The sequence below is a fragment of the Pristiophorus japonicus genome, chromosome 3 (assembly GCF_044704955.1).
Source record: "Pristiophorus japonicus isolate sPriJap1 chromosome 3, sPriJap1.hap1, whole genome shotgun sequence".
Lineage (NCBI taxonomy): Eukaryota > Metazoa > Chordata > Chondrichthyes > Pristiophoridae > Pristiophorus > Pristiophorus japonicus.
The window spans coordinates 282,646,923-282,659,178 of NC_091979.1; the positions used below are offsets into that span (position 1 = coordinate 282,646,923).

A 12,256-nucleotide genomic window follows, 5' to 3' on the forward strand; every position below is an offset into this window, starting at 1 on the left:
ATTATTTTTTGTGTTTACATCTAGAATGCAAACTTTTCTGTAGAAAACATACTTTTTCCAGTTATTATATTGACAAATTTTTTCATTCCCTGAAACATGATGCGAACACTCTTCCTCTCCAATATGATATACATGTAAATTTTCAGCATTTTAATTGTGCAGCATTTCAACCCGTGTGCCAGCTTGTTAGTGATTCACAAGAAACATAATTTCTTTCAACGGAGCTGATGGTTTCTCAGTCATAGATGTTATAAATGCTATATAATGCAAGTTGTTGTTGTTTAATTATTTATTTAAGTATTTTTTTTGAAAGAATACTAAAATACCACTTTTAAATACTCATTTTCCTGAAAGAAATATTCTGAAATATGCTTAGCCATTGCATTGTTTGAAGGTTTATTTTCTTCAAAACTATTTTCAGTCACTGTTTTGATGTAAATACATGGTACAAATGCATTAACTAGCTTTACTTGGAGCATTCCTGTTACTATGCTTGTGGAGAATTGTGATTTAGCGTAATTAAATTTTGTCATAGATTCCCATATTTGGGTTTTTTCTTCAGTATACTAATGTGACAGGACCCAGTGCAGTTCTGTAACATTGAAAACTTGTTTAAGTGAGTATGATAGAGGTACTTTTGTTACCATGTCGCGATCAGGGAGAGAGCTTGTTGTTTTCATATTAGTGATCAAAATCCACCAGTAATGTAAGGAGTAACAGTAGTCATTCAGAGTATAATAGATTGCAAACCCCAGACCCGAGAGAGTAGAACACAGTGCCTGTTCCTACAAATCATGTTGTCATGTCCCTTATTTTTGTTTAATGTTTGCAGTGTGTAATGGTAATTGTTTCCAGTATAAGAACATGGCCCTTTTTGACAGTCGAAAGAGCAGCATAAGATAGAAATTACTGTTGGTGGTAATAGTGGACAAGCAGTAAGTCTATATACTGTCTACTATTGCTGTAGAGGTGTTCACCAATTTATTTTAAATTAATTAACATCACTGTTAAAATACAGAAAAATATCAAGAAAGCAAGAAAAAATGTTTCATCTTAAATTATCTTTCTATCTGAGATCTTTTCCCTTTTTTGCATCTACTCAATATTTAAACAAGGTTTTCTATTTTCTTTATTCTCATTATTTTTAATTGTGTGGTACTTAATTTTTTTTTTAAATTGACATGCCCTGAAAATGTGCAAGCCTAACAGCATACTCCTTCCAAAACTCCAGCAGGTGTTAAGTGTGGAGGGCAACATGCCCATGATATAAGGCTTACCAGCCGCCTGAAGAACCCAAGTGGGGGTCTAGGGAAGTGTCCTGGACCCTCAAATAAAAAATATATTTGAAAAATATATTATTGGTCCCCTTTATAAGTGAGATGCAAGAGCCGAGCCCATTCTAATTAGATGCCCACCTTGATCCCACATTATCTCGCTGGATCAGCACTGGTGAACGCGATCCCAGTAGAACCACCGGGATCATGATCCCAAGTAACTTCAGGTCAACTGTCTTTATGTATGACAGCGCTGCAAATGTTAATGCTGGAGAAATGGGGCTGGAACATTTTCTCATGACTGCATCCATCCTTATCTATTATTCTGTTTTATTTGGCAGGCTTCAGCAGACGAATTGTGGAGATCCTCAATGAACGTAATATTCGTTTTTGCACCTTTGATATTCTTTCTGATGAAGATGTGCGTCAGGGTCTAAAGATTTATTCTAACTGGCCGACATATCCTCAATTGTACGTGAATGGAGAACTGGTGGGAGGGCTTGATATTGTAAAGGTTGGTACCATAGTATTTAGGTGCTATTAGAGATTACATATACACATAAGAACATAAGAATTAGGAACAGGAGTAGGCCATCTAGCCCCTCGAGCCTGCTCCGCCATTCAACAAGATCGTGGCTGATTTGGCTCTGGACTCAGCTCCACTTACCCGCCCGCTCCCCATAACCCTTAATTCCCTTATTGGTTAAAAATCTATCTATCTGTGACTTGAATACATTCAATGAGCTAGCCTCAACTGCTTCCTTGGGCAGAGAATTCCACAGATTCACAACGTTCTGGGAGAAGAAATTCCTTCTCAACTCGGTTTTAAATTGGCTCCCCAGTATTTTGAGGCTGTGCCCCCTAGTTCTAGTCTTCCCGACCAGTGGAAACAACCTCTTTGCATCTATCTTGTCTATCCCTTTCATTATTTTAAATGTTTCTATAAGATCACTCCTCATCCTTCTGAACTCCAACGAGTAAAGACCCAGTCTACTCAATCTATCATCATAAGGTAACCCCCTCATCTCCGGAATCAGCCTAGTGAATCGTCTCTGTACCCCCTCCAAAGCTAGTATATCCTTCCTTAAGTAAGGTGACCAAAACTGCATGCAGTACTCCAGGTGCGGCCTCACCAATACCCTATACAGTTGCAAAAGGACCTCCCTGCTTTTGTACTCCATCCCTCTCGCAATGACTGCCAACATTCCATTCGCCTTCCTGATTACCTGCTGTACCTGCAAACTAACTTTTTGGGATTCACGCACAAGGACCCCCAGGTCCCTCTGCACCACAGCATGTTGTAATTTCTCCCCATTCAAATAATATTCCCTTTTACTGTTTTTTTTTCCCCAAGGTGGATGACCTCACACTTTCCGACATTGTATTCCATCTGCCAAACCTTAGCCCAGTCGCTTAACCTATCTAAATCTCTTTGCAGCCTCTCTGTGTCCTCTACACAACCCGCTTTCCCACTAATCTTTGTGTCATCTGCAAATTTTGTTACACTACACTCTGTCCCCTCTTCCAGGTCATCTATGTATATTGTAAACAGTTGTGGTCCCAGCACCGATCCCTGTGGCACACCACTAACCACAGATTTCCAACCCGAAAAGGACCCATTTATCCCGACTCTCTGCTTTCTGTTAGCCAGCCAATTCTCTATCCATGCTAATACATTTCCACTGACTCCGCGTACCTTTATCTTCTGCAGTAACCTTTTGTGTGGCACCTTATCGAATGCCTTTTGAAAATCTAAATACACCACATCCATCGGTACACCTCTATCCACCATGCTCGTTATATCAAAGAATTCCAGTAAATTAGTTAAACATGATTTCCCCTTCATGAATCCATGCTGCGTCTGCTTGATTGCACTATTCCTATCTAGATGTCCCGCTATTTCTTCCTTAATGATAGTTTCAAGCATTTTCCCCACTACAGATGTTAAACTAACCGGCCTATAGTTACCTGCCTTTTGTCTGCCCCCTTTTTTTAAACAGAGGCATTACATTAGCTGCTTTCCAATCCGCTGGTACCTCCCCAGAGTCCAGAGAATTTTGGGAGATTATAACGAATGCATCTGCTATAACTTCCGCCATCTCTTTTAATACCCTGGGATGCATTTCATCAAGACCAGGGGACTTGTCTACTTTGAGTCCCATTAGCCTGTCCAGCACTACCCCCCTAATGATAGTGATTGTCTCCAGGTCCTCCCTTCCCACATTCCTGTGACCAGCAATTTCTGGCATGGTTTCTGTGTCTTCCACTGTGAAGACCGAAGCAAAATAATTGTTTAAGGTCTCAGCCATTTCCACATTTCCCATTATTAAATCCCCCTTCTCATCTTCTAAGGAACCAACATTTACTTTAGTAATTCTTTTCCGTTTTATATATCTGTAAAAGCTTTTACGATCCGTTTTTATGTTTTGCGCAAGTTTACCTTCGTAATCTATCTTTCCTTTTCTTTATTGCTTTCTTAGTCATTCTTTGCTGTCTTTTACAATTTTCTCAATCTTCTATTTTCCCACTAACCTTGGCCACCTTATACGCATTGGATTTTAATTTGATACTCTCCTTTATTTCCTTGGTTATCCACGGCTGGTTATCCCTTCTCTTACCGCCCTTCTTTTTCACTGGAATATATTTTTGTTGCGCACTATGAAAGAGCTCCTTAAAAGTCCTCACTGTTCCTCAATTGTGCCACCGTTTAGTCTGTGTTTCCAGTCTACTTTAGCCAACTCTGCCCTCATCCCACTGTAGTCCCCTTTGTTTAAGCATAGTACGCTCGTTTGAGACACTACTTTCTTTGCAGCTTTTTATTGAAACCAAGGCATAATGGCTGATGAAAGAATTATGGGTAGGGCAAAGTGTAGCAATATTGGTAAAAAAAAAATAATTACCCTGAGAATGGAGTGTGTGCTTTTTCACATAGCCTTTCTGAAGCCCTTAACTCAGGATAAAACATCTTGAGCAAACCCTACAGGAAGCATAACTTTTTAAATAGCTTACTTTACCAGCTGTGCAAAAAGGTATTTTGGCAGAGACATGTGTTATGAAAAATAGTTGATCATTGTCTAAAAAGATGATCATAATTATAGACAATGGAACAGGATCTGACAAGGATGCAGCCCCTATGGTTGTGCATGTTCAGCAATCTGTCCGATGGCCTAAGCATCGTAAGATACCCAATGAAGTTTAACTCAATGGCCTAAGAGTCATAGCTAAACTTTGATGACATAAGTGAACTATAAAAGTCACAAAGGTGACCATACATGGCCAATGAAATTACCATAAAAAGGGAAAAAAGCTCTTGCTATCTGTCACTTCAGGAAACAGCATCTTATCCAAGCCGAGCATGTCCCAAGCGTGAGTATGCAGTTAAGTGCTTAATTATGGCTTGTATTAGAATAGGTCTGATTAGACTCTTAACTATCTATTGATGCAGTGTCTAAGTTTGCATAATAAAACAATATGTTGAACTGATATCTCATACGTTAATTAGAACCAGAAATTAACAGGTAAAATGCATTTTTTATTTTCAATACATCAATATTAATCCCCTAACTCTCTTAGGAGCTAGCTGAGTCTGGAGAACTGGACAAAACTTGTCCAAAGGAAATGGGACTGGAACATAGGTAAAACAATTTTTGTTACTGCAATAGAATTGATGTACCTTATATAGAAAGAAATACAATGAGCACAGATAATGTAATCTTTGAATGAGATTAGATTAAAATATTCAACCTTGAATGTGATGCAAAGCTTTCTGCAGCAACAATTGGTGTTTAGCTTCTTTGTATTTGTAGGTTGAAAGCACTGATTAATAAATCAAGAGTGGTTCTGTTTATGAAAGGCAACAAAGCGGTAAGTACATTTTATTTTATTAATGAACAGCAGAAATTCATATAATGGCTTGTATCATACTTAAATCTTTTGTATAAACATGTCTACTCTCTGAACTGAAAGCTTATTTAGAAATAGATGGCAGTGGTGGCATATATAGAAACAGTTGACCTATGTAAACCATGCCAAAAAAAAATTAGTTTTAAATACATGTATAATCCAGCCAGTGGGTCAAGCACTCCTCAATGCTGCTGGTAACGTGCCACCATGAAGTAACCAAAAGGAAACTTAAATCAACACTTCTTGATTTGTTCTTTTCCTTTTTAAAGAGATTTTTTGGCCCCAATATTCCTTGACGTGTGTTTTTCCTGACATGATCTGAATACACCTGTATTTGCAGATTCAGTCCATTTACGTGGACCTGACCTCAAAAGTAGTAATCTCAGGATTGCTACCAGTGCCACGTGCTAGTCAGAGTAGGGTTCGCAGGATAGCCCAGATGAATACGTGGCTTGAGGAGTGGTGCAGAAGGGAGGGATTCAAATTCCTGGGGCATTGGAACCGGTTCTGGGGGAGGTGGGACCAGTACAAACCGGACAGTCTGCACCTGGGCAGGATTGGAACCAATGTCCTAGGGGGAGTTTGCTAGTGCTGTTGGGGAGGAGTTAAACTAATATGGCAGGGGGATGGGAACCTATGCAGGGAGACAGAGGCAAGTAAAAGGGCGACAGAGGCAAAAGATAGAAAGGAGAATAATAAAAGTGGAGGGCAGAGAAACCCAAGGCAAAAAACAAAAAGGGCCACATTACAGCAAAATTTTAAAGGGGCAAAGTGTGTTAAAAAGACAAGCCTGAAGGCTCTGTGCCTCAATGCGAGGAGTTTTCGGAATAAGGTGGACGAATTAACTACGCAGATAGCAGTTAATGGATACGATGTAATTGGCATCACACAGACATGGCTCCAGGGTGACCAAGGCTGGGAACTCAACATCCAGGGGTATTCAACATTTAGGAAGGATAGACAAAAAGACAAAGGAGGCGGGGTGGCGTTGCTGGTTAAAGAGGAAATTTATGCAGTAGTAAGGAAGGACATTAGCTTGGATGATGTGGAATCGATATGGGTGGAGCTACGGAATACCAAAGGACAGAAAACGCTGGTGGGAGTTGTGTACAGGCCACCAAACAGTAGTAGTGAAGTTGGGGACAGCATCAAACAAGAAATAAGGGATGTGTGCAATAAAGGTACAGCAGTTATCATGGGCGACTTTAATTTACATATAAATTGGGTAACCAAACTGGTAGCAATGCGGTGGAGGAGGATTTCCTGGAGTGTATTGGAGATGGTTTTCTTGACCAATATGTTGAGGAACCAACTAGAGGGCTGGCCATCCGAGACTGGGTGATGTGTAATGAGAAGGGACTAATTAGCAATCTTGTTGTGCGAGGCCCCTTGGGGAAGAGTAACCATAAAATGGTAGAATTCTTTATTAAGATGCAGAGTGACACAGTTAATTCAGAAACTAGGGTCCTGAACTTCGGGAAAGCTAACTTCGACGGCATGAGGCGTGAATTGGCTAGAATATTTACTTAAAGGGTTGATGGTGGATAGGCAATGGCAAACATTTATAGATCACATGGATAAACTTCAACATTTGTACATCCCTGTCTGGAGTAAAAATAAAACAGGGAAGGTGGCTCAACCGTGGCTAACAAGGGAAATTAAGGATAGTGTTAGATCCAAGGAAGAGGCATACAATTGGCCAGAAAAAGCAAACCTGTGGACTGGGAGAAATTTAGAATTCAGCAGAGGAGGACAAAGGGTTTAATTAGGAGGGGGAAAATAGAGTACGAGAGGAAGCTTGCCGGGAACATAAAAACTGACTGCAAAAGCTTCGATAGATATGTGAAGAGTAAAAAGATTAGTGATGACAAACTTAGGTCCTTGCAGTCGGACTCAGGTGAATTTATAATGGGGAACAAAGAAATAGCAGACCAATTGAACAAATACTTTGGTTCTGTCTTCACAAAGGAAGACACAAATAACGTTCCGGATGAACTTAGGGGACTGAGGGTCTAGTGAGAAGGAGGAACTGAAGGATATCCTTCTTAGGCGGGAAATTGTGTTGGGGAAATTGATGGGATTGAAGGCCGATAAATCCCCAGGGCCTGATTTTCTGCATTCCAGAGTACTTAAGGAAGTGGCCCTAGAAATAGTGGATGCATTGGTGATCATTTTCCAACAGTCTATCGACTCTGGATCAGTTCCTGTGGACTGGAGGGTAGCTAATATAACACCACTTTTTAAAAAAGGAGGGAGGGAGAAAATGGGTAATTATAGACCGGTTAGCCTGACATCAGTAGTGAGGAAAATGTTGGAATCAATTATTAAGGATGAAATAGCAGCGCATTTGGAAAGCAGTGACAGGATCGGTCCAAGTCAGCATGGATTTATGAAAGGGAAATCATGCTTGACAAATCTTCTGGAATTTTTTGAGGATGTAACTAGCAGAGTGGACAAGGGAGAACCAGTGGGTGTGGTGTATTTGGACTTTCAAAAAGACCTTTGACAAGGTCCCACATAAGAAATTCGTGTACAAAATCAAAGCACATGGTATTGGGGGTAGTGTACTGACGTGGATAGAGAATTGGTTGGCAGACAGGAAGCAGAGTGTCGGGATAAATGGGTCCTTTTCAGAATGGGAGGCAGTGACTAGTGGAGTGCCGCAGGGCTCAGTGCTGGGACCCCAGCTCTTGACAATATACATTAATGATTTGGATGAAGGAATTGAGTGTAATATCTCCAACTTTGCAGATGACACTAAACTGGGTGGCGGTGTGAGCTGTGAGGAGGCTGCTAAGAGGCTGCAGCGTGATTTAGATAGCTTAGGTGAGTGGGCAATTGCATGGCAGATGCAGTATAATGTGGATAAATGTGAGGTTTTCCACTTTGGTGGCAAAAATACAAAGGCAGAATATTATCTGAATGACGGCAGATTAGGAAAAGGGGAGGTGCAACGAGACCTGGGTGTCATAGTTCATCAGTCATTGAAAGTTGGCATGCAGGTACAGCAGGCGGTGAAGAAGGCAAATGGCATGTTGGCCTTTAAAGCTAGGGGATTTGAGTATAGGAGCAGGGAGGTCTTACTGCAATTGTACAGGGCCTTGGTGAGGCCTCACCTGGAATATTGTGTTCAGCTTTGGTCTCCTAATCTGAGGAATGACGTTCTTGTTATTGAGGGAGTGCAACGAAGGTTCACCAGACTGATTCCAGGGATGGCAGGACTGACACATGAGGAGAGACTGGATCAACTGGGCCTTTATACACTGGAGTTTAGAAGGATGAGAGGGGATCTCATAGAAACATATAAGATTCTGACGGGATGGGACAGGCTAGATGCAGGAAGAATGTTCCCGATGTTGGGGAAGTCCAGAACCAGGGGACACAGTCTTAGGATAAGGGGTAGGCCATTTAGAACTGAGATGAAGAGAAACTTCTTCACTCAGAGAGTTGTTAACCTGTGGAATTCCCTGCCGCAGAGAGTTGTTGATGCCAGTTCACTGGATATATTCAAGAGGGAGTTAGATATGGCCCTTACGGCTAAAGGGATCAAGGGGTATGGAGGGAAAGCAGGAAAGGGGTACTGAGGTGAACGATCAGCCATGATCTTATTGAATGGTGGTGCAGGTTCGAAGGGCCGAATGGCCGACTCCTGCACCTATTTTCTATGTTTCTATGCAAGGCTGTACCTTCGCTTATATCTGTTGCTGCAATTCTGAGAGATGTGCAACAGCAGCCAGAAGGCTTCTCAGGTTACACTGGAAACCTGTTTATTTTGCGGGGGGCGGAGGGGAGTTGGTAGCTGTTACTTATCTTTTTAGGCCATCATTGCCTTGGTGTCTACACCTCTAAGATCCCCTCCAATCTGAAGGGGAACAGCAATAAGGCCTACCAGCAGCAGCTTTGGCCACCCTGCAACCATTTCAGGAGGACATTTTAAAAGCATAACCCTAATTACACTTGTAAATGTGGTTTATAATTTTATTCTTAGTTGGCAAAATGTGGATTCAGTCGTACCATACTGGGAATACTGAACGAAACTGGGTATGTATCAGCATTTGGACTGTAAAAACATATTTTGCAGTAATTAAATGTTTTTGTTTTGTTTAAATTAGAGCTTAATTAACACTGTACTTTTTTAATATAGTGTTGAGTATGAAACGTTCGACATATTGGAAGATGAAGAAGTAAGTTCTGTTTGAATTCTATGCCATTGTGTATAAAGTGAAAATTTGTATTCTTTCGCAATTGTATGCAGAACTGCATCACAGTTATCGCCTAAGGCATCTTAAGGTCAATTTTAGCTGAGCCACCCCCCACTGGCACATGAAGCAAGACGGTCCCATTTAGTGATGTTTCATTACAACAGTGTGAATACGACAGTGTGAAATGCTCACGATTATATGTAAAGATTCCCTATGTTTATTAATTAACATTCTAAATCATTATTGTTAGGATGCTGTGTGGACTATAAGCTGAATCTCATTACATGATTGTGTTGCAGCATTCCATCTCATAATGAATTGAAACCTCCTAAGTCAGGCTTTACCATAAGGAAAACTCGCTTCCAGTATTTACTTGCACTGTCTATTACACTTTTAGGTGGTGCTGTGATTGGCATTTACATTGTTAAATGCCTGTCACAGTAATAATGTTGGGTCCGAAGCCCATCACATGTATTGTGTTTTGGCCAAGTGTTAGCTTGTAGTTTTTCTGCAAAGCCACTAGGTGTCAGCAAAGAAGTGTGATCGTCATTATCACATCATCAATGCGTGGCAGAAAGGGAATCTTTTCATGCTATAAATCACACTGAAATCTAAATGTGTTAGTAAAATGAGTCCTCAATTTTACTATAATAAGACATATCTAGCTACCCATCAATTCCAGAGGTGAGGCGAGAGTGACAGCCCTTAATATCAAGGCAGCATTTGACTGAGTGTGATATCAAGGAGCCAGAGTAAAATTGAACTCACAAGAATTGGGGGAAAACTCTCCACTGGCTGGAGTCATACCTAGCACAAAGGAAAGATGGTTGTGGTTGTTGGAGGTCGAACATCCCAGCCCCAGGACATCGCTGCAGGTGTTCCTCAGAGCAGTGTCCTAGGCCCAACCATCTTCAGCTGCTTCATCACTGACCTTCCCTACATCATAAGGTCAGAAATGGGGATGTTCGCTGATGATTGCACAGTGTTCAGCTCCATTTGCAACTCCTCAGACACTGAAGCAGTCCATGCTCGCATGCAGCAAAACCTGGATGACATTCAGGCTTGGGCTGATAAGTGGCAAGTAACATTCACGCCACACAAGTGCCAGGCAATGACCATCTCCAACAGGCGAGAGTCTAACCACCTCCCTATAATATTCAACGGCATCACCATCACCAAATTTCCCACCATCCATATCCTGGGCGTCACCATTGACCAAAAACTTAACTGGACCAGCCACATAAATACTGTGGCTACAACAGCAGGTCAGAGGCTGGGTATTCTGCAGCAAGTGCCTCACCTCCTGACTCCCCAAAGCCTTTCCATCATTTACACGGCACAAGTCAGAAGTGTGGTGGAATACTCTCGACTTGCCTGGATGAGAATTCTTAATGAGGTATGCAGAGACTGTATCTGGAAGTGTAAATTAGAATAGTTAATTCAATGCCAAATCATGTACAGAAAGGGAAACAAAGGAAGGGAAAGAAAAATAAGATTAAAAGAGACAGAAAAGCAAAGTTTAAAATCTGAAGGAATAAGACTCCATACTTGTAAAAGTTAATTTTCATTGCCAGAGAGGTAGTAATTAAGACCTATCACACTGTTAAAAATGTGCTTACACTGGAATGGACAAGTCCTAATTTTTTCGGCATGTTTAGTGGGTATCTATCACATAAGTACCACAACTTCACACCCTTCCATGTGTTTCAATGCCAAGTTGCTCGGTGAGGTACTCTAATATCAAAGCCTCTGCAAGAGCAGGGCAACCTGGACAGCAACTTCCTGATTTCCTTGTTTAACTGCGCATGTGCGGTTGCTAGAAATTGCTGTTCAATTTACCCTAACGGTGAACACTGCTGGCCTCACTTATTTTTACCGCAAAATCTGCCGTCCTCCCTCCAGAAGCCTGCTGAAATAAATAGTCAATAGTATTCCTTCTGGTGACAATTGACTTTAAAACAAACTTGGGTAACTCACAGGAGCACTACAAGAAATCCGTTCATTTAGTGCAGTCTCGCATTCTCCATTCCAGTTAATACCCAGAATGTCCCAAAAGAATCCCCATGACCTTTAGTAAGCTAAATATTACCAGCTAGTACAGCAACTTTCTTTCAGCAGCAGGGATTTCAGAAATAAAGATGTGCAGTACAAGCTCCCAGCTGCATTGTAGTATGAGAGATTTTGTTAGGGCATAAAAATTTAGCCTCCTAATTGTTACAGGCTTCAAACGTAGGTAGAAATCACCTCGAACCTGGTATTAAACTCCTGGAAAATAACCGTGAATAGGAAATCATTCATAAAGTGCAAAGCTATGTAATACCTAGCTGAGAGTCATATTTCCAGTGTATCTAACCTAGGGGTTGCCAGCTCTGGTTTGACATGTTCCTGGAGATTTGATCATGTGACATTTAATCACATGACATTTGCCCACTGTTTTGCATTTACCTTAGTTGAGTGTCTCCAGTATCACCAGGCTCCGGATAAAATATATGACACTTTCTTTTATAGTGAGATGAATAACCTAATTTATAAATCAAAGAAAGAGCACAAAAGAAAATAATTTTTTAATGATAAATAATGGTGAGATGTTTCATCTGCAATGAGAAACCCCAAGTAAATTCGACTGATTTAACAATAACATAATTGATAGAAGTAACTTCTAACTAAAATTTTCGTACAATTTTATGACTTTTTAAAATTAACAGCAAGTTATAAAAATAATAAATAAAACCAAACCTAATTCAATACACTGATTCCCACACCCCACTACTGAAGTCAGGAAGGTGAAGCACAAGCTGTCTGACTCGCATAATAAACCACATTATACAAATGCACACATCACAGGCTGGCATGAACTCTCTTTCCCTGCCCCAGTTT

General features: G+C 40.8%; 1 protein-coding gene across 1 annotated transcript in view; it reads left to right on the forward strand.

Annotated features, from left to right (window-relative positions):
* glrx3 (glutaredoxin 3) overlaps positions 1 to 12,256 on the forward strand; it is a 72,711-nt gene that overhangs the window by 53,089 nt on the left and 7,366 nt on the right. Inside the window, exons 5-9 of the mRNA XM_070876772.1 lie at positions 1,616 to 1,788; positions 4,848 to 4,909; positions 5,081 to 5,138; positions 9,166 to 9,218; positions 9,322 to 9,361. Coding sequence (XP_070732873.1) covers positions 1,616 to 1,788; positions 4,848 to 4,909; positions 5,081 to 5,138; positions 9,166 to 9,218; positions 9,322 to 9,361 — 386 coding nt within the window. The remainder of the gene's footprint in view (positions 1 to 1,615; positions 1,789 to 4,847; positions 4,910 to 5,080; positions 5,139 to 9,165; positions 9,219 to 9,321; positions 9,362 to 12,256) is intronic.